Source organism: Rhinoraja longicauda, chromosome 29 (assembly GCF_053455715.1).
Source record: "Rhinoraja longicauda isolate Sanriku21f chromosome 29, sRhiLon1.1, whole genome shotgun sequence".
Classification (NCBI taxonomy): Eukaryota; Metazoa; Chordata; class Chondrichthyes; order Rajiformes; family Arhynchobatidae; genus Rhinoraja; species Rhinoraja longicauda.
This window is the reverse complement of record NC_135981.1, coordinates 12,727,471-12,755,136: the sequence shown is the minus strand read 5'-3', so window position 1 is coordinate 12,755,136 and position 27,666 is coordinate 12,727,471. Positions and strand designations below refer to the sequence as shown.

Genomic DNA, 27,666 nt, shown 5'->3' with positions numbered 1-27,666 from the left:
ACCTTTGAACTCTTTTTACTCCAATAATAATTCACCCAGAACAACTGGTGCTGAAAATGTGATCTTGTCACTTATGGAGAACAGGCAATAGTTAGAACATAGAGCAGTACAGCACAGGAACAGGCCCCTCAGCCCACCATGTCTGCTGTGCTGCACAATATACCAATTTAAATATCCCTCCATTCCCTACCTGTTCATCTGTATGTAAAAACCTTTTTAAAACGGCCATATCTGCTTCCACTTGCCACTCTTGGTTTAAAAAATCCTTACCCCACATATCTCATTTATCATATCATATCATATCATATATATACAGCCGGAAACAGGCCTTTTCGGCCCTCCAAGTCCGTGCCGCCCAGCGATCCCCGTACATTAACACTATCCTACACCTACTAGGGACAATTTTTACATTTACCCAGCCAATTAACCTACATACCTGTACGTCTTTGGTAACTTTCTCTCACTGGCCGTATAGCTGTGCGCTCTAGTATTTGCCATTTCCACCCGGGGAAAAAGGTCATGACGGTCTACCCTCTCTCCATGCATCTCATAACCTATGTGTAGGAAAGAACTGCAGATGCTGATTTAAATCAAAGGTAGACACAAAATGCTGGAGTAACTCAGCGGGCCAGGCAGCATCTCTGGAGAGGAATGGGTGACGTTTCCGGTCTCCAGAGATGCTGCCTGTCCCGCTGAGTTACTCCAGCATTTTGTGTCTACCTCTCATAATCTATGCACTTTTATCAATTCTCCACTCAGCCACTGAAGGAAGGCTTCAGGAGAAATAAAACACTCCCAAGTTTGTGCAACCTCTTCTTATAGTTACTACCCTTTGTATATTGTTGAAGCACCACATATCTAATCTTTGGTGTACCTGTCCTTAATTATTTGCAACCAACGCTACAGGTTTTGGAATAATGACGTCGAATCAGAAAATGTTGGAAATGCCACGAGGAAAGAAGAAAATGAATGCTTTTATTGGGCGTGTTTGATCTGTCATTACTAAAAACCCTTATTCTGATCAGCTATGTTCCCAATGTGCCTTGGGATTCCTTAAAAAAAAGTGCAGAGAACAATTTTTTTGCAAGAAAGCAATGGCGACATGTTGTGTTGGAAGATTTTTGACTTGCAATGTAATACATTTCACTTTACTATTGCCCGAGATACTATGGCTTCTTGCTTTTATTTCTAGTTTCTGCTGCATTTTGAGTGTGATGGAAACCCATTTTGTTCAAGCCCAAAGAAAAACAGAACTGCATAACGCAAGGCTTTTATTCTAATATAAAAGTTTTTTTTATTAAGTCCATGCTTACCACACACATACCATGATAGATTCATTAATTATCCGTTTACTTAAATAAACTCAAGAACATAAAGATTCTGCTTGCACCCTCCCCCTTTCAAACTTGTGTGACTCTGCAGTATTGATTTAAAATGGCAGATACAATGCATGAAATACCAGGAGAAGCAATTTGAGTGTAAAGTGGCAAAGGGCTTAGGCTTTACACCCAGAACAGATTAGGCACGACTGTACCCTGCGGCTGTAAATTCCAAGGACTGGATTCATATCCTTAGGAAAGTTCCTTTCACTACAAATGCACAAGTGGAAATTTACTTTGTAACATTAACATCATATTCAATTTTACAGGCTCTAGTCCAATATACAACTGAATATGTAACTCTTTTTCTACCTATTTCCCCCTCTTCTATCCTGGGCATGTTAACACTGCAGGGATGCAACTCTTTTGACCCCCTTCCCAGGATCTTTGCACACACAAACCTAAGATTGAGGGTTTGAGATGAACTGACCCACTGACGGCCCCACCAAACCCTCTTGGGGTATTCAAGAGTGGGTACCAGCACACAAGGCCAGCCAGTAGTGTCTGGCTCATGACTATCTTTTGAGTCTTACTGTTGTTGGCCAAATTTAGCCACTTTACAGAAACTATATCAAACTCAATGATATGGTACTATCTTTTGCATACTAATACCCCTGAGTGACTGCCTAAGCTCCTTTTAAAACCACAATACCCTGCCCCTGTAGTTTAAATTGCATAACCTATCAATGGTGCTTAAGATTAAACTGGTTCATTGCTCTAATGTAGAGGCTGATGCTTGGCATCATACCACCTGAATCCCATATTATGGCTGGTCTGGAAGACAGGGTTAATATATATTTAAGCGTTTGGTTAAAACAGTTTCTTGCTGATTTTATAAAAATCCAGGACCATTGCATGAGCAACATGTGCAAAATTCGGGCTCCAGTGAGTATTGGGCCATTTTGAAGTGATATCAGGAAGCACCTATTAATATAAATAATAGAAATCTGGAACTTTGACATGGCATAGGTGGGAGTGTGTGGTGTGAGAAACAAAATGTCAAGGCAATATAGTTTAGGAGAGAATTACTCGGATGAAAGGAGAGTCAGAAGACTTACATTATTGAAAGTTCAACATTTTAACATGTCAAAAAGCAATTTTAAAATGTTCGACTAAAATGTATTGTTTAGCCACTTTACAGGAATTATGTATTAAACTCATTGGCTTGGCATTATTCTTTGCATACTAAATACTCCTGACTGTCGAAGCTCCTTTTAAAACCACATTTTAAACCAATTGTGGAGGCTTGTCCTAGAATGCAGTACCATAGGATGGATTCCTAAACACTTATTCACCACATTCTCATCAGTCGAGGGGCAAATATCTGATATTGCAGTTAAAGCTCTGGCCTCCGTGTGGTGTTTGCAAAGAATAATGCCAAGCCAATGAGATGCAGGGTTGTGTCAGCTACTGAGTTAATGGCTGAAGGCGAGGAGCAGGTTGACAAATCAATGCTTCAGTTAGGTGACACGTCTCAGTAAGTCTCTTCTTGTACTAACAGATAATTCTCCAAAGAGCTTACTAACACTTCTAGCACTAACACAGTACATAGCCAATTGGAAAGATGGTAGGCCAATTGGAAATGTTAACGTGTATTTTGGGATGGACACAAAATGCTGGAGTAACTCAGTGGGACAGGCAGCATCTCTGGAGAGAAGCAATGGGTAACCCCCACCAGACCTCACCCAGTGAGGTCTGGTGGCGGGGGGGTGGTGGGGTCACCCATTCCTTCTCTACAGAGATGCTGCCTGTCCCGCAGAATTACTCCAGCATTTTGTGTATTTTGGGATTCCTGGTAGGTGTTACAAGGCAGCAAACTGACTGTTGGAAAGAGTGATTGCATTGTTGACCCAACTTCACCTCTTGCTTCTTTCCCCATGCCAGATAAATCCATATGAAAGCCTGCCAGGGACTGACTAGATTCAGAGGGCACATATTAAGCACTTGTAGGACTTGAAAATCTATGCTATCTTTGTTAGATGGTGCCATGAAATTTGTAGCCAATACATGAACCAAATGCTTTCCATCACCCAGAGATACATATCTTTATTGTTAACCTTTGTTGGCCACATGCACAGGGCAGTCCCAACAACTTGACTTAATGGATGAATAAAATAACAGGTTCCAAGGCCTTAAGCTGAAGATCTGCAGCCTCATGTACATTTTGCAGTTCCCATCACATGACTCCTGCTAAGAAGTGGCCTTTGACAAGAGGAACATGTACCATTGTTGGTTTGGATAGTGTGTGGCCTGTTCATTCCACCAGGACACTGTAAAAACCACTTGCTTTGGGCCTGGAGATGTCCAGACATCTGAATGAACAAAGGAGGATGTTTCTCACTGACCAAAGATTCAGATATGTGGAGCCAGGCATGGTCCAAATTGCAGCAACTGGCCAGAATGACATTTTTCCATACTTCTTTCATTCTCATCCCTACCCAACATCAAGTCCCTCTTTGAAACAGATTATGCATGGTTTTGTTCTGGAACAATGTCTACTCTTCATAATTAAATTGGCCACTCACTATGTGGAGTTTTGATCACGTGTTTAATGTGTTAAACTAATGCAAAGGTACAATAATCTTGTCTTCGCCTGATGTCCTAGAGTGCAATTTGTGAGAAGAAGAAGCCACAAAGTAATAATGAGGGCAAAGAACAATGAAAATGTTCAGGTGCAGAAACCCAGCAAACATTGCCACTCTAGTGCAGCAACATAGGAGATTTAGAACTACAGCCCAAACCACTGAGCCCTGCCCAGTAACCAGTCCAGCAACGGAGAATTGCCTTCGGTCACTGGCTTGGGGCCGCCTTCTGCACAGGATTCATATTGCTCAATCATATTGCATGGGACAGATCACAGCCACCACATAGCTTCCACACTAATCCGTGCAGTTCAGCGTTGCCAAGAGTCTTTAATGACCATTCAAATTCAATGAAACTTGTTTGAGGCTCTTCATTAAATAAAAACTCTGAACATGCAGGATGTACCAGTGTGATAAATCTATCATCTGCAATTTTGGTCTGCTGAAAACTAGAGGGTTAAACTGGGATCCACAAAAGCAATGAATCCCATTGTTTGCTATGTGGCACAAATGCCCAAACCATCAGCTTAAACTCCATGCCTGACCTCAGCACCATATAGAACATATAAAGACTTTCATGCAGAATTGAGGACAAGAGTAGAGGAAGAGGAAAGAAAAGTAAACTACTCAAGATTGTCCAAGAACAGCATACGGAACAGGTTGTAAAAACTGCAGATCAATTTTTTGAGTGCCCTGAGTTTTTTTTCAATAAAATCAAACATTTCAATTTGATGTGGTCTGCTGTCTCCAGACAGCAGCCCACCTTTCCCAGCCCCTGGTTATTTGGTGGTTCTACATTGCTTTGACTTTGATCTGTTTCATCTTCATCTGCCGCTTCTCTTGTTTCTTCTGATCACGACGGAGAGCAGCCTCCTGTGAGGAATAGGATTAAACCATTAAAATTTTAAACCATGCAAAGGGCACAAGGGAGAAATGAAACCCTGCAACAAATTGGGCATATGTCACGGAGAGTTGGGGTTTCCTTCTACAATGGAGATTTCAGCTCAATACCTAGATGAACACATACTGGGGGAGTAGTACACCACTGAAGTAGTCTTTCAGATGAAATAAAATCCTGTTTCTCCTCAATCTCTTGTGACAATTTGGTGAGAATTCCCTCAGTTCCTCTTCCACATCTCACCAAAGTTAATCTCTCAACCTTAACTTTATATGAGCATCACCACATTAATATTTGTGGGATGACAATATGTGCAAACAGTTCTGAAATGACAATAGCGATTAACTGAGGCTGCAGGGTGGGTAAACTAATCGACCACAACACCATGATATAAGAAACCATTGAAGTGGGGAACCAAACAAGAATGTAGTGGTAGCAGGGAAGGAGGAAAGTTAGGGGATATAGAGAGGACTCTGTTGAAGGATTTCAATACAATGAACGTGGGGGAAATCCTCTCAGGGGAGATTTTGGAACTTGCTTTTAATGTTCAAAAATAGTTGTCCGTTTAATGCAGAGTTAAGCTGTATTCTATCAAAGGTTGCATCTTTACAGCTCTCTTCCTCAAACAGCAGGGGTAGCAGTTTCTTTGAATGTTTTTATTAAGGCAGAAGGAGATAAGATTCTCACAGGGAATTGGCGGAATTGCAGAATAAGGTTTGCAATGAATCAGACATTATCCTATTGAATGGCCTAGCATTCTGAATGTTCTGCTCCTGCTCCTACTTTGTAAGCATTGACACGAGGAACTGTGTAATGCAGCCTCCACAGAATCGATGGGCAATGTCAACATAAGATGTCCTTTACGTCCTACCATGAAAGGTAGGACATAACTCTCCTAGCTCCTGACATTCCTTGGTTGGATTAAGTGGTACCACAGATTAGTTCCTGACCACATAATTGTCAACTCAGGATTATTCCGTACCTCAAGCCTGCGTTGTTTTTCTGGGTCCTCCTCATTCATAATTCTTTCTTTTTCTGCTCGTTTTTTCTCCTCCCTGCGAATCTGAGCAGCTTCCTGACGCTGTGCATGCGTCATCTTTAGAAAGTTCTCCTCCACACGAGCACGATTTTTATCAGCTTTCAGCTTACCCTGTTTTGGGAGTAGTGGCGAAGAATACATGATTCACACACTGCCACCTTCTTCGCCACATATATTACACTGATGGGAGCCTGGGATAATTCTCACCTGGTCCTGTGGGTTTATCTACCTTTAAGTCCACCAAGACATCAAATACCTCTTCTATATTTATACATTTGCATTTCACTTTCCTTTTCACTGTGACCGCCAACTGTTTCTTTTGTGAAAACCAATGAAAAGTATTCATTTTGAATCTCAACTACACTTTCCAGCTGCACACACATTGGCCATTATCACTAAAGGTCCCCACTCTTTTCCTGGTTCCTTTTTTTTGTCCTTAATATACTTATAAAACACATTTGGATTTATCTTAATCCAGTCGGCCAGTGATATAGCATGACCACTCTTTGCCTTCGGCCTCAACTTGCCTGTGCTGACCAAGATGCCCCACTTACAGTAGTCCCACTTGCCTATGTTTTGCCCATATCCCTTTAAAATTTTCCTATCCATGCACCTGTCCAAATGTCTTAAGTGTTAATTAAGGTTTTGAGTTTATTTATCTTACTAGTTGGTCTCATTGCATTAAAATAGGTACAACAGATGGCCATTGACCGATTTTAATCTGCAGATAAATCAGACATAAGCAAAGATGATGCACTGTACCCTTACCTCTCTGTTGAGACGATACTTCTTTGCCTTGTCAATGCTGTAAATAACCATATTCATTAATGGTAGCAAGGACTCCATGTCCTTTGGATAAGTGTTGCCGATTCCAGGCACTGCGGAGAAACAGATATATGACCAAAGCTCAATCACGATAAATCATGTTACATATACAAAAATAAGTCGAGGAAATTGATCAAATTAAATCTCTGGACAGGTCCAAGGGGACATTTCCACATTCTTCTAAATCACTGCCTGGCTGAAGTGTAATTTTTGCCAGCAGTTCATAAAGTGAAGGTGCTTTCTTTAAATTTCTGAATATTAAAGCTTTTGTTAAATCACCATTTAAACTAAAAGTAGTATTTTAAAATCCATTTAGCCCATTTTAAAATGTTATTTTAAATCGAGAAACGGCCTTTGTGTGAACTGTCAGAACCCATCAAGGGAGTGCAGCAACAGGACTGCTGAGTCAACTACCCAAAGGCCAATCCCTCATGGTCAACTCTGTTTCACAGGAAGGCTGCGCAGAGAGGCCCAGAGGTTGATGAGACATTTGGTCAGTTAAAGGCTGTAGCAACTGTGGGGATCACATCTGCACTGTTTGAGGGTTTTACATGCAAATCTTGGGCCAGCTCCTGTGCCGCCTCTGTACCTGCTCTCAATGAGATGACACTGGCTGCTTCTCATGGGCCTGACATCTCAGTTCTTTATACTACTGTATTTACAGGATGGCCATCTTCAGAGTCTGTAACACCCTAAAATCCAGCTGATCCCAGTCAGTCACAGGCAACAGCTGTGTTGACAGTGGCATGGAAGCACACCACTCACCGAGCATGCATATCTCCGGGTCCAGGGGAGCATGGAGGCCCACTCCCAGCTACGTGAATCAATGGCAATAAAAATTACCCCTTAGAGACTTACCATTAAATGTAAACAGTAGTGTCTTTTTAGTGTCGGGCAGCTTGAGGGGTTGACCCTCTCTGAATAAAAAAGAAGAGAAATTCAGCCAATTTAAGACACACCAATTTTGACTATTCGGGCATTGCAATTATTCTGCACTGACAAAGAATTGAAAAATGACTATTAAACCATTCATTTTAACTTGTTCCACTTGAATAGGGCGGCACGGTAGCGCAGCGGTAGAGTTGCTGCTTTACAGCGAATGCAGCGCTGGAGACTCAGGTTCGATCCTGACTACGGGTGCTGCACTGTAAGGAGTTTGTACGTTCTCCCCGTGACCTGCGTGGGTTTTCTCCGAGATCTTCGGTTTCCTCCCACACTCCAAAGACGTACAGGTATGTAGGTTAATTGGCTGGGTAAATGTAAAAATTGTCCCTAGTGGGTGTAGGATAGTGTTAATGTACGGGGATCACTGGGCGGCACGGACTTGGAGGGCCGAAAAGGCCTGTTTCCGGCTGTATATATATATGATATGATATGATATGAAATCCACTACGCCCTCCATCTCAAAACCTGGAAGAAACAAACTGGTTCAAGGAACATTTTCAGAGGCCACCACTGGAAGTGCTCCAGCATGGGTTTAATATTCCACTTTTGTTAGAGATTAGTCAGAGGAAGTTTAGTCAATGTTATTGTTTGCAAAGGAATGTACACCGATCAACCAAAACATTATGACCACTGACAGGCGACGTGAATAACATTGATTATCTTGTTACAATGGCACCTATCAAGGGGTGGGATACATTAGGCAGCAAGTGAACAGTCAGTTCTTGAAGTTGATGTGTTGGATGCAGGAGAAATGGGCAGGAGTAAAGACCTGAGCAACTTTCTCAAGGTCCAAATTGTTATGGCCAGACGACTGGGTCAGAGCATCTCTGAAACGCAAGGCTTGTGGGGTGCCCCCGGACAGCAGTGGTGAGTACCTACCAACTGTGATCCGAGGAAGGACAAACCACAAACCGGCGACAGGGTGTTGGGCCCCAAGGCTCATCGATGCACGAGGGCAACAAAGGCTATCCCGCCTGGTCCGAACTGACAGAAGGTCTACTGTGGCACAAGTCACAGAAAATTTTAATGGTCGTCACGGGGGGAATGTGTCACAATACACAGTGCACCGCACCCTGCTGCATATGGGGCTGCACACGGAGGACCAACAGCATATTAGGCAGATGGTCATAATGTTTAGGCTCATCAGGTCATAATGTTTTGGCTGATCGGTGTATGTTTCCTTGCAGATTTCAGACAAACAGCATACTGCTGCACTTCATATCTCCAAATATGGGTTGGATTACAACCAAGCCCAATGCTGGACTTATCTGACACACGCACTCACCTAGAGTAATTTGGAACATGTAATTTTTCCACCATGTTAGGGGATGGTACCATGTTTGTACCACTAATCAGTCTATTTCAGACCTAGAGGGTGTATCAGAACCTCTCCATCTATGGATTAGCATGAATGGTGCACCGTGGCCTCAGCAACAAATCATGCTGGGATGCCATCACCTACATCATGTAGAGACCGATACATTATTAAACCAAGAAGTTACTGACACCAATAATTCTACGGGGAAGAGACAATATTTATAGGCCAGAAATGTTCATAAAGAGAGGCAGAGATCATGGAAGGCAGTGTTACAAATGTGTGTTCCGACAGTTTGCCAGATATTTCTAGACCCACAGGCAGGAAAACAATTAATCCTGGGCTCAAAAAGGAATTCACTTCCATGGCACCAATAGAAATAATATGGACACAAGAAACTGCAGATGCTGGAATCTGGAGCGAAAAATACATTGGTGGAGGAACTTAAGTGTGCACGAGTGCAGGAAAATGGACAGATGACACTTCTGGTTGGAAGTCTTCATCGGGACTGAAAGAGGGGAGACAGGCAAGATAGCTAATATAAAGAAGAGAGGAGTGGGGCAAGTGGTGGCACATGACAGACAGATCAAGTGAGGAGAGATTGATGGGCAGATCCTCTCATTGGGCACCCTATACTCTCACCCCACTGCTCCTATCAGCCTATCATCCCTCTCTTATTTGGTTCTACTTGTCCTTTATCAGATTCCACCACATGAAGCCAGTTGTCTCTACTTATCACCTCCCAGCCTCTGTCACTATCTTCGCCCTTCCCTCCCCATCTGAAACCAGTTGTCATTCATTCCCTTTGCACCTGGATCGAGCTATCGCTTGCCAGTTCTCACCCACTCCCCTCGCCTCTTTATAGTGTCTCTTTAAGCTCCTCTAAAGTTTAGACTCCTTTAGTCCAAATGAAGGGTGCCAACCCAAAATGTCAACCATCCATTCCTCTCTGCAGATGCTGCCTGACCCACTGGGTTCCATCAGTTTACTCTTTGCTATAATAGACACAATCTTGTTGCACTCCAGTGCATAATAAACGACAAATTCAAACCCAGAAAAGTGTTTCTTAATGAAAATTCTTAAAAAAACAATCTTTACTGAAGCAGGATTCCCAATAGCAATATTTGACTATTACAAAACGTTACAGTTAAGCACAATTTGTTATGCAAATCTTATTGACACTTACTCTTGCATAATTTTCACCCCAGAAAACTGGTCCGAGAAATGAACAGACTCTATCTTATCAGCGTGATTTGAAAGGAAGTGCACCATCTAGGCTCAGAAAGAAAAGGCATGTCAAAGAGCTACACAGCATGGGGTATAAAAAAAGGTTACTACATCGATTCTTTAAGGGAACTAATACCTCCCTAGTTACATTTTTGCTTTTAACATACTTAAAGAATGTTTTGAGTCTTAGTAAGTTATGTACCATTGCTCCTTTTTGCCCTAGTTTCCATCTTAAATGTACTCCTACATCATCTATTTTCCCTCAAGGCACTTGATGGATCTCAACTGCCTATAATTAACATTTACCACCTTTTTTTGACCAGGCCCTCAATATCCTTCATCAGCCAAGATCCCAATCTTGCCAGCCTTGACTTTCACTCTAACAGAGGATGCCGGCTCTGAACTCTCCCTATCTCACTTTGCAAAACTTTTTCAATATTTAAAGATTAGCTTCACTGACGGTAGGGATCCCAGGAGAAAGGAGAGATGGAATATCTAATTGGCATTTCTGGCTAAAGGTTGTCACAAAGGCTTCGTCCTTATCTCAGGTCATTGTGCAGAGCATCAATGGAAAATTCAATGATTCCACACACACTTGAACATAGACATAGAACATGCATAACTGGGCTCTGGGAGCAAATCTCAAACTAAGACTGAGTTTGTTGAGAAATGTTGAGAGCTTTTATACAACTCAACTCACTACCCATTTCAACATACTCACCCTATTGTCCAAAATACCTTCTGTGAGCTCACCCATTTCAGACAGGATAGAGAGCGAATCAGGAAGCCCAAACTTAATCCCTGACTTGGGCTTATCACTGCAGAACTCGCTCTGAAAACAAAGCAGATGGTATATGTAACTGTGACCATATGTCAGGAAATAGTGCTCCAGTTAAAAGATTGGAAGGTCAGCAGTAAGTTATCAGAGTTACTGAGGTATCCAGCATGGGAACAGACCCTTCTTTCCACCTTGTCTGTGCTAACCAAGCACGGTCTTGTCCCATTTGCCTGCTTTTGGCCCACAGCTCTGTAAACATGTCCTATCTATACATCTGTCCAAATGTCTTTCGATCCACTAAAAACACTGGAGATTGCACTTAATCAGGAATGTGCTCACACCACCTGCCCTTATTTAAGTATTAGTATCAAAGGCCAGACAGTCCATATTTTTATTTCCAGCAATGGTTATAGTATGACAGAAAGCTCTGCAATTAGTTCCACCTGTTAAACATGCATCTTTGCAAGTATTAACCTGCTTAAGATCTGTATTTAGTGACAGAGGGTATTGAAGAGCAGCCAGCTCAATGATTTCCATTCTCTAATTCAATGGAAAACATTTAGGTATTCAGGAATCTACTTAATTCCTGTTATGCTACAATGTTAAGAAGTGCTGATCAAGTCTCCCACATCTGCTTTGCCATTCAATAATATAGATTTTATAGCATTTATAAAATGTCAGAAAAGAAAAAGAAAAATAGTTCAATATCATGCTTGCACTCTCCCTATTTCCCTTGATATATTTTGTACATAGAAATGCATCTACCCTTTCTTAAACATATTCAATTACTCTAATCTCTGTGGAAAATTAGATAGATTCACCACTTCGTGAGTGCTGTAATTTCTCCTCAGTCTTCAATATCTTATCCCGCTTTCTGAAGCTGGTTCTGGATATCGTAGCAAGGTGAAACATCCTCCAAGGATCGAGCCAGTTGAGCTCATAAGAATTTTGTACATTTCAATTAGATCTTCTCTCATTCGTCTAAACTGCAGTGAATACAGGTCTGATCGATCCAATCTCTCCTCATGCAGGAAACAGTTTGGTTCCCTATGCTAAGTATGTCATCTGAGATATGAAGACCAAAACAGCGCACAATATTCCAACCAAGGGACTTCAACCTGAAAAGTTAACCGTTTCTCTTCTCACAGATGTAGCCTGACCTGCTGAGTATTTCCATCGTTTTCCGTTTTTATTTCAGATTTCCAGCATCTACAATTTTTTGATGTACCCAATATTCCAGGTTTGTGCCACAAAGGCCCAGCATAATTGTTTTAAGGTATGTTAGCGCCTGTATTAAAAACCTCCTGCAATTAAAGCCAACAATTAATTTGCCTCCGTATGTTTCCCTTTGGTGACTGGATCGGATTCATTGGTCAAATTCAGACCATAATTGACTCACTTTTTAAACACAATTTATCAGTCTTTGAGCCACATCTGCAGAACTGATTGTACAGATAATAAATCTATCAGAAGCTTAAAAGCTGTCAATCGAATGTCAGTAATAGTGTACTACGTTGTGCATAGAACAGCAAGCAGAATATTTGTTGCAATAGTGAGAATCTGATCGCCTGGGAATGGACCATAGTAAACAAGGTGCTCATTGGTGGTATTATTCCTTGTACAAATACATACCAAATCCTGCATTTCCTTCTGCATTCGGACCATGGCTTTCCGTGACCCAATGGCAAATACATAGGTGTCCATATCTTCTTCATTCATGGTTATTTTGATTTGCTACAGAAGGAATCACAACAAAATCTGATTTCTACTTTTGAAAGACAAAAATTAGCGCAATAAACTGAGGAAAAATAGATGGGAGAAATTCAGAATGTGGGATTGGAAAATTAATATATCACATCAGACTTTGTTCAGAAAGAAACACTTTTCACAAATTACTGCCTGTTAGTAATGGAAGATATTTCTTTAATGCTGAATAATAATTGGGGATGGAGTATTTGCTCGAGATTTTAAAAGGCGGACACTTGGACAAAGACAAAAATAGATAATATAATGAGATTAACAAAACGCAAAATACTGCAGAATCTGTTCGACAGAAATCTAAAGTAATCTGCATAGACATTCCAAAAAGAATCTTTATATGTGGAAAGTCAACTAATGGATATCTGTTCCTCCAAAAATGGTATCTAACTTACATAACTGTGTGCATTTGCACAAGGCCTGAGATAGATCTGGAAATTATATGATGGAACAAATGGAAGCGACAGGTCCAATTATTACATTGTGAATGATGAGTAATATACTGCTCATTCTAACTGCTTTTGAGGAGGTAGTGAGCTGTCATTTTGAACATCTGCAGTAATTATGATGAAAATAAATGAATGGTATTTAAGTGGCAGCCACTGAAGAGTCAAAATAAGTACAGTCATAATTATGCCAGACCAGGTAAAGGCAGTCTGAAGAAGGGTCTCGACCCGAAACGTCACCCATTCCTTCTCTCCCGAGATGCTGCCTGACCTGCTGAGTTACTCCAGCATTTTGTGAATAAAGGCAGTAGGTTTCCTCCTCTGAGTAATATTGGTGAACCAGATGGGGTTTTAAAAGAATCTAGTAGATATTATGTTTGCCATTGTTAAGACGAGTTATTGTTTTTCCAAATTCCAGGTTATTTATTGAATTTAAATTTCATAGCTGCAGTGGTTAGATTTGAACTTGGGCCCCTAGATTGTTAGTTTAACCCTCTGATTTACTGGTCAGGTAATTTAATCTCTTCTTTATCACCATACTGTGTCATACAGATAATCTTTTGTGATTATGATAGGGATAGAAAGCAACATTACAGTGGTGGAAAATAATGAAACCATGTAACCAAACAAATAATTCAATGCTGATATGGGTCATATTTATCTGATTTGTTTTACGGTTATCATCGAATGTTTTCAGATACTGTAGTATCTTGCAGATCACAACAACTCTGGAATGAACCAGTGGAAATAAAAACTGTAACACCTTTTAAGAGGTATCTTGATAGATACTTGAATGAGCAGGGCATAGAGTGAAATGGAATTAATGCAGGAAAGTGGGATTAATATAGACAGGCGTGATGGTTGGCATAGATGTTGTGGGCCAAAGGGATTGTGTCTATGTAGACACAAGAGACTGCAGATGCAGGAATCGGGAGTAAATGCAAAGTGTTGGAGAAATCCTGTTAGTTGGGGAGCATCTGTGGAGGGAATGGACAGATTACATTTTAATTGGGACCCTCTTTCCAACAGTAAACGAGAGAAAGATGGAAGAGGTGGGCATGGGGCAAAGCTTTGCAAGTGATAAGCAGTCACAGGAAAAGGGGATTTGATTGGCAGATGGGCAGAATAAGGCAGAGAAGAAATGGAGACAGAAGGGTGTCAGTTAAGGAAAGGAGGAGGAATGATAGAATCGAGGTATTTGAGGCCCGTGTAGCTCCATGGAAAAAAATATTCCACACCACTACTGGTGCTTTCACCAAACAGTTTAAGCAACCAACCTTTCGGTAAAACTTTCCATATTTACAGTATTGAAACTATTGAAGATTTTGAATTCTTCAGATGTCCAGTTTTACTTACTCTAATGAAAATAACTCCAGACTGACTAATTATCTGCTCCTTTCTCCTCGGTATCACTCTTGTCTCTTTTGCTTGGCATATTTTCTAATGAATGTTACCTTGCCCAGAATTGAACATAATGCTGTATTGTTCAGCTATTGATTTATAATTTAACATAACTGTCCTACTATGGTACTGCGTGCCTCTTAATAAAAATAAGGATCCTAAGCACATCCCCCACCCCCCTAAAGGCTTTTCAATGTATCCTGTTACCTTTAAAGATCAGTGTGAAACTTAAGTACCCTCAAGATTTTGATTTTGGAACGGTTGGGGAATAGGTTGAAATAGGCAGCCTAATGGGCCTTGGAAATCATTGTTCTCTGGGAGACCTGGAGAAAGATTTTGTGAATGGAGAGTTGGCATTGATTCAATAGCTACTGTAATATATTAATATTATACTTACCACTTGGTCACTGGCAGGTCTCATCATTCTTGCAAGTACATTCAGAAGATCCTGCCGTTTCAAAAACTAAAAAAAAACAAAAAAACGGCAGAAGATTACATAAAGGTATTTTCATTTGGGGAAAAAAAAGCATCTTCCCCACATTCAAGGTTCCTTGCACAGTTAGAAAATGGGGATTAATACTTTAACAATGAGATGGAATTGCCTTCAAGGCAAACATCACAAATATCCTTACAACTGGAATCCTAAGGTAGTGGCCTGTGTAATCTGCTTCCCAATTTATTCAACTTTTTGCAGTACACATTTTCACTTTATCAATTTAGGCACCACTGGCTTCAGACATTAGTTGGTTGAAATGGAACACTCATGATTTTACCTGAAACCTATGGATTTAATTTTTCAACTGCTGACAAAATACTGGCTCCAATGTACCCTGTTTTTTATTACAGACTGCAGCATTTGCAGTTCTTTGTTCCATTACAAACTGATATTTCATACAGAATTGGCAGTTCACAATCTCTCAATCCTACTCTGATTGTAGTCGGGCAGGGGGACATGCTGCTGAGCAGTGGACTGATTAGCATTCCATCCTTTCACTAAAGCTGACTTCTTTTAACAGCTGTCTGAATTCAGCCCCAAGGGATAAAATGGAAACCCTCCGCCCATGTCAGGGAAATCATCTTAGGTCAGCAGTGAGAAATTACTGCCTTGATAGTGGCAGCATTCTTAGGAATGAGATATTAAACTGGCTCAGTTCTGTTCTAGCAACTTCAAAACATGCCACAGGTTTAACAGAATACCAAGGAACTGGCCTCGTGTCTTTTTCAAACACTTGCACTGAAATAACATTCTTCCCATTACTTTTTTTACATGCTTCCCACATGATTTCCTGCACTTTAAGGCCATATACTGGTTAGCAGCTACTTGAAATTTACCCAAGAAGCCCAGTAAATTAAAAGTAGGCAATCACAACTACATTTTTTTGGTTGTCCCAACTCAACAGGACAGTGTAGGCATTACTGCCACCAGACTCCAACTTCTTCTTGAACTCCAATGCATGAATATCTAATCCAACTACCAGAAAGTCACAACCATGATTTATTTGAAATAAAAGGAGTATGGTGTCAGAGGAGTGTGTTAATGGAGTGCATAATGAATTTATCTCATGCTGTACTTGTCTTACGAATTTTAATGGAAGAATACAAGGAGATTACTCCATTTAACCTTTGCCAAGTATGCCAGGGGGTATTTGGTAACACTTTGTACAGGGCACAACTCTCCGCCAGCTTCTTTCACCACTTACCCGTTTGTACATGACCATGCTCGATTTGTAAGTTCAATATTTAACACAAATTTAAGGCTGGGCAGAACAGTTAACAAATATCCCTTAATTTGAAAATTATGAAAGAATATACATTTAAAACGTCCAAAATATGCAATGGTTTATTCACAGATTGTCTAACTCTCCCCGATTGAGGCTAAATTTAAGTAGTGTCCTCACCTTCAGCTGAATTAGCATTCCTTCACAACATACTCTCCCCGAGCACCACAGATTGTAGATATGCTCATTTTCCTGGTTCAGCTTCCCTGTGCTGGTGGGTTCCTTATTAACCCCATCATCCCCTGCAAATAAAGAACTTACATCAGCTGCTGCATCTTACAGTGCAAAACTGAAAATAAACTATTATGCACTGCAACTAGAAATAAATTCCAGCGCAATGTTGGGGGAGTCCAGAACAAGGGGCCACAGTTTAAGAATAAGGGGTAGGCCATTTAGAAGTGAGATGAGGAAAAACCTTTTCAGTCAGAGAGTTGTGAATCTGTGGAATTCTCTGCCTCAGAAGGCAGTGGAGGCCAATTCTCTGAATGCATTCAAGAGAGCTGGATAGAGCTCTTAAGGATAGCGGAGTCAGGGGGTATGGGGAGAAGGCAGGAACGGGGTACTGATTGAGAATGATCAACCATGATCACATTGAATGGCGGTGCTGGCTCGAAGGGCCGAATGGCCTCCTCCTGCACCTATTGTCTAATTCCTAACTTTGAAAAGTAAAGATAGTTTAGTAGTCAAAGGGACACAAAGTGCTGGAGTAACTCAGCAGGTCAGGCAGCATCTCTGGAGAACACGGATAGGTGACGTTTTGGGCCGAAACCTTTCTTCAGAGTGTCAATATGGCTTCCAGTTTCAATTGCGGTAATAGACCAAAAAGAACACCTCTGTAACCACCATAGATGCAGGTAGAGAGCACAACCAATAAAATCTCTCTGTTACAGACCCTATCTTTGGAATAAACCACATCCCAAAATAATTAATGAATCGGGGACTCACCGACTAGGGAAAAGTTACCCTCCAGCAGTTCCTTGTGAGAGTTGAACCAAGCAGCAGCCAGTCTATTGTTTTTGTTTTTGCCTATGATGTAGTTCATGATGTAAGCCAAAAGGCCTGTCACCATCAGAATCTCCATGTAGTAGCTCTCCCAGCTGTTCTGTAGATGATGAGGAACCTGGAAATCCAGCAGTTATAAACATGATTTAATTCAACAAAATTAAATGAATCCAGCATTGTAATTACAGTATCCTTACGGCAGCACGATCCTAAATGGATTTGCATCATCACTTCAATTAACTGCATTCTCTGTACACTACACAAGCATGCATTGAAAGAATTCACGAAATTCCAAACTTTCCTTGGGTCTCAAGAACTAAGAGACAGGATTCCTTCTCCAGTCTTTAGGTTTATTCTAAACTAAGGTTGCATGAACAGATTGCTATTTTCTGAACAACCTAACATTTAATTTTTAAAGACAGCCTTCCCCAATACCATATTCCAAGTGACACTGTCCCCACATCTCCCCTCACCCAATCTCCCATGGAAGCCTGGCCCTCGGGCTCAGTATTGTCATTTCTGCAGTTTGCACATGAGAAGTGTGGGTCTTGGCCTGATGTCCTTGGACAATGCTGTTTAGAATCATGCAGCATGGAAAAAGGCCCTTCAGCCCAACTGATCCGTGCAGACCAAGATGCTCCATAAATCAGTGTGGTCCAGAGCACTAAATTCCTCTGTGAGCCCGGTGTGGACAGCACATTGGCACAGCCGTAGAGACCCGGCTTCAATCCTGACTATGGGTACTGTCTGTACGTGATTTATATGTTCTCTGTGAACGCGTAGATATTCTCTGGGTGCTCCTGTTTTCTCCCACACGCCAAAGACGTACAGATTTGTTGGTTATTTGGCTTCTGTAAATTGTCCCTAGTGTGCAGGATAGTGCTAGTGTACAAGGTGATCGCTGGTTGGCACAGACATGGTGGGCCGAAGGGCCTTTCTTCATGCGGTATCTCTAGTCTAAAGCCTAGCTGCATATATCCTGCTGCTACCACCAGCACTGGACTACATTTCCTGCCACAGGCTCTCAGCACCTTATACTCCGCTCAGTGAAGAAAAAGGGAAAGGTGCATGGTGGGGACAGGAGGAGAATTCCTGGCTATTCTCCCTCCAACCCAACTCTACCATCATGAATGTTGTCCTAGTACACATGCTGACATCTTGGGAATCCAGCTTGAGCACCTCAGCTCCTGAAATTCGATTCCGGACTGAATTGCAGTTTTGTCTCTTGAGCTCCCCTGGAGCCATGCCCAAATATTGTAAGCAGTAGATGATAAAATGTAGTGTAAATAATACAGGGTGCTTACATTAACGATTTTAATTGGATCTTTACTTCTGCTGGAAGGTCTGTCTGCTTCCTCATAACCTTCAAATTCCTCATCATCGAACGGCTCTCCTTCTGCATCTCCTTCCTGTCACGTAAACACAAGAGCAAAATATGTACCACACGAATCACAACAAATCAAACCTAACAAATAGCGGAAACGATTTAAGGTGACATTTTATTAGCCTCAATTTTAATGACAGATCATGAGCGATCTAGCTGCACCATATTTTATTGGCAGTTCTCTCCAGAGGTAGGCAGTGAGTTAAAGTCCCATAGAGAGAATTCAACACACAATCCAAACTGACAGTCAGTACAGTACTGAGGGACACTGACCTTTGGAGCATCAAGACCCCTCCTGTCCTCTCAAGATGCAAAAGACTGGATGGCACAAATTCAAAGCACACATGCAGGTGATCTAGAGTCAATATTTATCCCTCAGCAAGCAACTTGTTTCACACAAATTGGATATCGCAATTTCCGCCATCAAAAAGACTGTAACACTTCTGGATGTCTGTCGTGAAAGATGCTATGTAAAAGCAAGAACTTCTTAGACTGTGATTCAACATTTGGCATAGTACAATGTCTCCTCATAGATCTAATACCTCATGTGAAACAGAGGCTGTTTAATCGCAACTGTTTTGAACACTACATAAAGCTTGCACATGCTATTTAATAAAAGCCTGCAAGCTTGCAAAGATGGTACAATGAAAATGACCATTGGTTTAATTGGTATCTGCAAAGTTCATCCGCCACGAAGGCACATTCAAACTGACTACATGTAATTCTATCAATATATTCTCCGAACTCTTTCCATCATAGCAATCTAGCTCATTCTTAAATGCATCTGTGCCATTTGTTCAACCACTTGAGTGACACTGAATTTATATTCTCATCATTCTCTGGGGCAAACATCTCTGCAATCCATCCTATTAATAAACCCTTCCAGTGTTTTAAACATCTCAGGCAGACCACCTCCCAGACTTCAACTTTTAGAGATTAGACATGCATTATATTCAGGGGATAGTGGTGTAATGGGAATTATTATTTTCCCTACTTCAAAATGTAGGTACGAATAGGACAACTATTTCTATCACTGCTTCTGACAAGATCAGAAATTAAACTTGGCATTTTTCTTGATCGAGTTCTGCATCAAACAATCGAAAGCCACTGCAGGCCAGTTCCCGAAGTTGCGGTGAAGTTAGGTCACAAGCTGATTGCATGTGCTGTTAGCAAATTATTTATTCCTCCCCCCCCCCCCAACAGTTGGGTGCTATTCACAAGATGGACAAAATAAGGCTGCCTTTGCACTGTTCCAGCTTCAGATGCAAAGTTAGCAAGTCAAGGTTTCCTCTACACTGCCTCATCTATTACCCTCATTTCAGTCATCTGACAGGGTAGATACTAAGCACAGCTTTCTGAACACAATACTGACCAAAGTTACACTACCAATCAGAGGTGCCGCAGACACATGCAGCATCTTTCGAGATTTCATCATCAAAGGGCTGAGTCGCTCCTGATAATTTAACAACTGAAATACGCTGTTTTTTCCCCCCGTTGAAGCAAAGGTGGAATAAAAAAAATAATGTTCAGATCGTAATGATCCAACTGAATGAAGGAACATGTTGAGGGGACTCCAATTCCTTTCCTCAGATTTGATCAAAGATTCCTGCATGAAAGTGTTAATGCTGGGGCTGGGGTGTTGGGGCAGCATGGTGGCGTAGCGGTACATCTGCTGCCTTACAGCGCCAGTGACCCGGGTTCGATCCTGATCCCCGTGACCTGCGGGTTTTCGCCAAGATCTTCGGTTTCCTCCCATACTCCAATGACGTACAGGTTTGTAGTTTAATGGCTTGGTGTTAATGTAAAATGGTCCCTAGCGTGTAGGGTAGCGTGGAGATCGTTGGTCGATGTGGACTCGGTGGGCCGAAGGGCCTGTTTCCGAGCAGTATCTCTAAACTAAACTATTGTAATGAATGAATAATTTATGATTAGCTTGAATATGAAAACACACACAGGTATATGGAATCGTGCAATAATGAGGTAGAAAGGTCAAGAGTTCAAACAGGACAACATTGTATTAAAATGATACGCATCAGCAATCGGTGGGAAAATTGCCCACGTGAAAACTCAATATGAAAATGCACAGAATAACATTAACAAAAGACAATCGGAGTTTAAATATTAAAATAGAGATCAGGCAATTAACAAAAAAGACTGCAGCCTGGCCAGGCAATTAAATATCCCAGAGAGACTGGAAGGAATGGAATTGGTGCGATAGTGAAGTAACACCCTAGCATTGGAACCTAAAATAGAAAGGCAACTCAGACCTTCTTTTGTATTGAGCTGAGCAGCAGCAAGGAAATAAATGGTCATGTTACTTGGACTATTTTAGGCGGAGGATGGATTTATTTAAAATAGAGCGTTTGGATGCTGAAGGGGTTCACAATTATAAAGTGAAAGTGACAGATCCTTTTTAGTTGCTGCAATGGGATATTTGTTTAAAATAATCAAAAATAAGGTTCGCTAGAATTTTAGTGAGCATGTATAATTCTCTGTCACAAGCCATTGTTGAAAGCGTTCACAAAAAGGAAACAAATAACTGCTAGAACATTAAGGATATAGGGACAGTTGTGATGAGATGAAGGAGCTTGTTATGTGGATCAAAATAAAGTGGGTGTCTTTATAGGCAGACAGCCCAGATGCTGAGCTGCATTCTACAGTACCGCTCACAAACCTCCTCCAATATCCCCCCCCCCATCTTAGCACACCAGAAGTTTGTGGGGAAACAGAAGTCTCCACTGCTGGACATATAGTTATTAATTGGTTGCTGTGTGGTAGCACACTCACTCCTACTATGTCTGGGTCCTCAAAATCCTCCTGATCCTCAAGCTCCACAGTTGCCTCTTCCTCGTCATCTTGTACAGTAGTGACTTTCTGCAGGACCTCCTCGGCGGCATCTTCGTTTGCGTCTTCAAACTCTGCAAAGTCATTGTCGTCGTACTCCACAATGTCATCCGTGTCATCAAAGTCATCGAACTTGCCAACAACAAGGCCACAGCCCTGCACGAGGAGGAGAAACAGAAGGTAGAGCCGCATGGTGCTTCAGCCTGAAATAGATGGTTAGAACAGACAGAATGTGTATAAAAGCACTGACTCTTCTGATCCGCTTCATCTTTGTCGGGAAAAGGAAGTTACTCAGACCCTTAAATCTATTCTATCATTCAATTCGACTTTGACAGATCTATAATGTAAATCAATCTACAGGCCTTAGTTCAGTAACCCTTAACACCCCTGCTTAACAAAATCACACCAATCACATTTTTGAAATTTTCAAAAATTCCTCATCCAAACATCACTTTAGGAAAGCAAATTCTGTTTCAAAGACATTGTGACATCCCCCATTAACAGACTGTCTCTAATGTTCAGGTTCTATCCCTTAATATCTCTGTCATTTCCTTATTACCTATTACTTACATTACCAACAATTAATGGTGTCTGAAGAAGGGTCTCGACCCGAAACGTCACCCATTCCTTCTCTCCCGAGATGCTGCCTGACCTGCTGAGTTACTCCAGCATTTTGTGAATAAATCGATTTGTACCAGCATCTGCAGTTATTTTCTTATATTAATGGTGCCAACTCACTTCCTTTCTACATTCTATAGATGCACTGGAGAAAGTGCAGAGAGATTCAACAGTATGTTTAGGAAAAGAAACTGCAGATGCTGGTTTAAATCGAAGGTAGACACAAAATGCTGGAGTGACTCAGCGGGTCAGGCAGCAACTCGGGAGAGAAGGAATGGGTGATGTTTTGGGTCGAGACCCTTCTTCAGACTGATGTCAGGGGAGGGGCGGGACAAAGATAGAATGTAGTCGGAAACAGTAAGACAAGTGGGAGAACTGGGAAGGGGATAGAGAGGGAAGGCAAGGGCTATCTGAAGTTAGAGAAGTGAATGTTCATACCGCTGGGGTGTATATTACCCAAGCAAAATATGAGCGGTGTGAACATTGACTTCTCTAACTTCAGATAGGCCTTGCCTTCCCTCTCTATCCCCTTGCCCTTCCCAGTTCTCCCACGAGTCGTACTGTGTCCGACTACATTCTTTGTCCCGCCCCCTCCCCTGACAACAGTCTGAAGGGTCTCGACGCGAAACGTCACCCATTCCTTCTCTCCAGAGATGCTGCCTGACCCGCTGAGTTACTCCAGCATTTTGTGTCTACCTTCAATTTAAACCAGCATCTACAGTTTTTTTCCTACACATCTTATATTCCTGTAGATGTCTTTACTGAATGTTTGTTTTTTTATTTCTTGCTGGTTAACTTACAAGCATAGAATTATGAGTAGGAGCAAGCCATTTGAACCCCTCAAACCTGTTCCTTTACTTAATTAGATCATGGATGATAGGATCCAACCACAACTCCATATTCCTGGTTACTTCAATAAACCTCTTTGATCAACAAATATATTTTTACCTCTGCTTTAGACAATAGACAATAGGTGCAGGAGTAGGCCATTCAGCCCTTCGAGCCAGCACCGCCATTCAATGCGATCATGGCTGATCACTCTCAATCAGTACCCCGTTCCTGCCTTCTCCCCATACCCTTTCACTCCGCTATCCTTAAGAGCTCTATCCAGCTCTCTCTTGAAAGCATCCAACGAACTGGCCTCCACTGCCTTCTGAGGCAGAGAATTCCACACCTTCACCACCCTCTGACTGAAAAAGTTCTTCCTCATCTCCGTTCTAAATGGCCTACCCCTTATTCTTAAACTGTGGCCCCTTGTTCTGGACTCCCCCAACATTGGGAACATGTTATCTGCCTCTAATGTGTCCAATCCCCTAATTATCTTATGTTTCAATAAGATCCCCCTCATCCTTCTAAATTCCAGTGTATACAAGCCCAATCGCTCCAGTCTTTCAACATACGACAGTCCCGCCATTCCGGGAATTAACCTAGTGAACCTACGCTGCACGCCCTCCATAGCAAGAATATCCTTCCTCAAATTTGGAGACCAAAACTGCACACAGTACTCCAGGTGCGGTCTCATCAGGGCCCGGTACAACTGTAGAAGGACCTCTTTGCTCCTATACTCAACTCCTCTTGTTACGAAGGCCAACATTCCATTGGCTTTCTTCACTGCCTGCTGTACCTGCATGCTTCCTTTCATTGACTGATGCACTAGGACACCCAGATCTCGTTGAACTCCCCCTCCTCCTAACTTGACACCATTCAGATAATAATCTGCCTTTCTATTCTTACTTCCAAAGTGAATAACCTCACACTTATCTACATTAAACTGCATCTGCCATGTATCCGCCCACTCACACAACCTGTCCAAGTCACCCTGCAGCCTTATTGCATCTTCCTCACAATTCACACTACCCCCCAGCTTAGTATTATCTGCAAATTTGCTAATGGTACTTTTAATCCCTTTGTCTAAGTCATTAATGTATATCGTAAATAGCTGGGGTCCCAGCACCGAACCTTGCGGTACCCCACTGGTCACTGCCTGCCATTCCGAAAGGGACCCATTTATCCCCACTCTTTGCTTTCTGTCCTTAAGTACTCTGGGATGCAGACCATCAGGCCCTGGGGATTTATCAGCCTTCAGTTCCATCAGTCTACCCAAAACCATTTCCTGCCTAATGTGGATTTCCTTCAGTTCCTCCATCACCCTAGGTTCTCCGGCCCCTAGAACATTTGGGAGATTGTGTGTATCTTCCTCAGTGAAGACAGATCCAAAGTAACGGTTTAACTCGTCTGCCATTTCTTTGTTCCCCATAATAAATTCCCCTGCTTCTGTCTTCAAGGGACCCACATTTGCCTTTAAAACATTCAAAGACTCTGCCTCCACTGCCTTCCAACCTAACGGCCCATGGCAAGACCCTGTAAAGCAGGACTGCCCCGCATATCTTGCTTCTTGGCGAAGGCGGACACTGATGATGAAATTCACCATCACCTTCAGTAAGTCAGTAGTTTATTTGATAATCAAGCCATCAAAATCAGCACCTCCTTAAACAAGTGCAATGTCGTACTGACTTCGGGAAGCCCTGGACTATGACTGCTTAAATTGAAGTAGTATCTGATTGGCATCGAGAACCTTACGTCCACACATCAGTGGTACACAGAAGCGCAACATAAATGGCAGAGGACACACTGTGGCCCTTTCTGGATTCCACAATGGCCTCATCATCTTCAATATCCATGGAACATTACAAGGAGCAAGAGTAACTAGGAGCAAAATATACAAGGAGCAAAATTTACTATATAACCAGCATCCCATTTTGAATGTGCAAAATGCTACAAGCAATGATTCGGTAACAAGGATGAGCGATACAAATAGTTTGATAAGAAATGAATATGGGTCAATGAGAACATCCGCACTTCCTGTGCAAGTTCAGCTTTATCTTGCCTTCTCAGTTCACACCAGTCTACAATTGGAAGACAGATTAGTGTACAAGACCTCATGTTTTGCTGTGAAAAATCGACCAAACTACTTGTTCCCTTAGATCAGGGTCCTCAGCATCTCTTTCTTCCTACGCAACAGAACACGGGAAAACAAAAGCTCTTGACTCAGCTCCAATACTAGCACATCTCATTTTCTTTCACAATAAAATCAGCTAAAGTTTTCATAACTTCAATATAAAAGTACAGCACTTAAATACATAACACAAAATTTAGATGTCACAGGTATCAAACTTAACACATGACTGAAACCAGTAGAATAGACAAGTTACTGTTAGGTGATGCAGCTGATTCTGTTTGGATAAATTTGGGTTCCATAAGAGTGCCATCCATGCACTTTAAAGTCACAGACTTAATTTGGATTCTCCTCACAGCATTCAACACGACACTAAAATAAACTTCGCTACATGCTGAATGACAAATCAGCTGGCCTGAATGTGGAAACAAACACCATATTTGCAAATAATTTCTTTAAATCACAGCTGGTCTCATTTATTTTCTCTCTCTGTCTCTCCTCCCCCCCCCCCCCCCACCCCCACCCACCCACCCACCCGCCCGCCCGCCCGCAGGTCCAAATCCTTTGATATCGACCCCAAAACCTTTTGACCAGTCTTGAAAATGCTCCAAGACTGAGTATCCGTAGTCAGCCTGAATAGATTAGTCCAAAGAATGCCAACACTTCAAATTTTCTCATCAGGATTATGAGATTTCAAGATAAGACGAGTATTAAGGGAAACGGAGAGGGAGGAGAGGCAAGTGGATTTGCAGGGCTGATAAAAGATATAGGGAGTAGGAAAAGACATGTGGTTATTAAAAGGGATGGGAAACTGGATTGGACATGGTTTCTCATGCTGAGAAAACATGACACACATGATTCTGCACTGCTAAATCTTTTATTCACCATTATTTATAAATTAGTACCACACAGTAAGGTTTATGAATCATACTTATATTAGTGGATAAAATTGACAAACAGCACCTCTTCCCAAAATACTAGATCCATCAATTATTTGAGGACACCAGGCAATGTGGTACCTGACCTTGCCTTTAATCTTCCAAAATTTATCAGATTCTGGAACGGTTCCGTTGCATTTAAATGCAGATAGAAAGCAGGAAATTACAGATCAGATAGCTAAACATAAATCACTGGGGAAATGTTATAAAAATTCAAGGTAATCCAAGCCAATGTGTTTTTTTGAAAGGGAAATCACATTTGATTAACCTATTGGAGTTCTTTGAAGAAATAATATGCACTGTGAACGAAGAGGGACAAGCCCTAAACCTTGGTTTACAAAGACATTGGATAAGGTGTTACATCAAAATCATCTTTTGAAAAAATAAAACATGCAGTGGCAGGTGGACGTGGATAGCTAACAGGAAAGAGTAGACAGTCTTTTTCTAGTTGGCCAGAGAGATCAGTTTGGCCCTAGTTTTTGATCTGTTAAAGGTATGTATTGCAGGTACAGTGGGTAATTAAGAAAGTTAATAATGTTATCACTTATTATTATTATTAATAAAATACAAAGTAAGGATGTTCTGCTTCAATTACATATAGCTGTGGTGAGACCACTTCTGGAGTACTTGGACGGCGTGCCCCCAATTATGTAAGGATATAAATGTATTGGAAACAGTTCAGAGAAAATAGAGCAAGCTGTAATGGTACCAGAAAGCCAAGACAGACAAGCCTGGTAGACCCTAGATTTTAAAAGAGCAAGATGCAACAGGCTCCTGCGGGATTGTGATAGGATTGATGTAGAGAGGACATTGGGATAATCTAGAATTGGTGGTTACTATTTAAAAATATGGAACCCGCTGCCTCAACTGGGGGGGGGGGGGGGGGCAGAGAGTGAGTGGAGTGGGGCACTGTTGGACCGCGGGGAGAAGGAGGGAGCTCCCCTCATGGGAGGGATCACTCCACAAGAGGGGGGAGAAGGGAGAGGGGGGAGAAGGGAGAGGGGGGAGAAGGGAGAGGGGGGAGAAGGGAGAGGGGGGAGAAGGGAGAGGGGGGAGAAGGGAGAGGGGGGAGAAGGGAGAGGGGGGAGAAGGGAGAGGGGGGAGAAGGGAGAGGGGGGAGAAGGGAGAGGGGGGTGGTGGTGGTGACGGGCGGGAGTGAGACCTGCAGGGCTCTGACTATGACAGGGCGGGCGGGAGTGAGTACAGGAGTTGTGGGGTTGTGTGACCGGGCGGACAGGAGGGTGAGCGGGGCCTGTTCTGGAGCGTGAGCTACGGCTGTGAGCGGGCGGACGGGAGGGAGGCCTGCCCTGGCTGGGGCAGTGTGGCCGGTAGGGAGGCAGGGTGAGCGGGGCCTGCTCTGGGGCAGGCAGGCGGGAGGGTGAGTGAGTGAGTGAGTGAGTGAGGGAGGGAGGGTGTGAGTGAGCGGGCGGGCGGGCGGGCTGGCGGGGGCTGTGTGACCGGTAGGGAGGTTGGGGTCTGCTCTGGGCCGCTCCGGGCGCCGAGGCGGCCGCTTACCTGACGCGCAATCCGCGAAGCTCTGGCTTCAGGCCCCG

The 27,666-nt window shown here is 42.3% G+C and overlaps 1 protein-coding gene across 1 annotated transcript; it reads right to left on the bottom strand.

Annotated features, from left to right (window-relative positions):
• Nucleotides 1–1,307: 1,307 nt before the first annotated feature.
• ccdc47 (coiled-coil domain containing 47) lies at nt 1,308–27,666 on the bottom strand. Its single transcript, XM_078424571.1, has 13 exons — nt 27,629–27,666; nt 21,545–21,804; nt 18,678–18,782; nt 17,317–17,491; nt 16,492–16,613; nt 14,991–15,056; nt 12,621–12,722; nt 10,932–11,042; nt 10,170–10,255; nt 7,582–7,640; nt 6,667–6,776; nt 5,842–6,009; nt 1,308–4,834 (listed from the first exon to the last, which is right to left on the bottom strand). Exons 2-13 carry the CDS (start codon nt 21,791–21,793, stop codon nt 4,754–4,756), a joined length of 1,434 nt encoding a protein of 477 aa, XP_078280697.1. The 5' UTR covers nt 21,794–21,804; nt 27,629–27,666; the 3' UTR covers nt 1,308–4,753.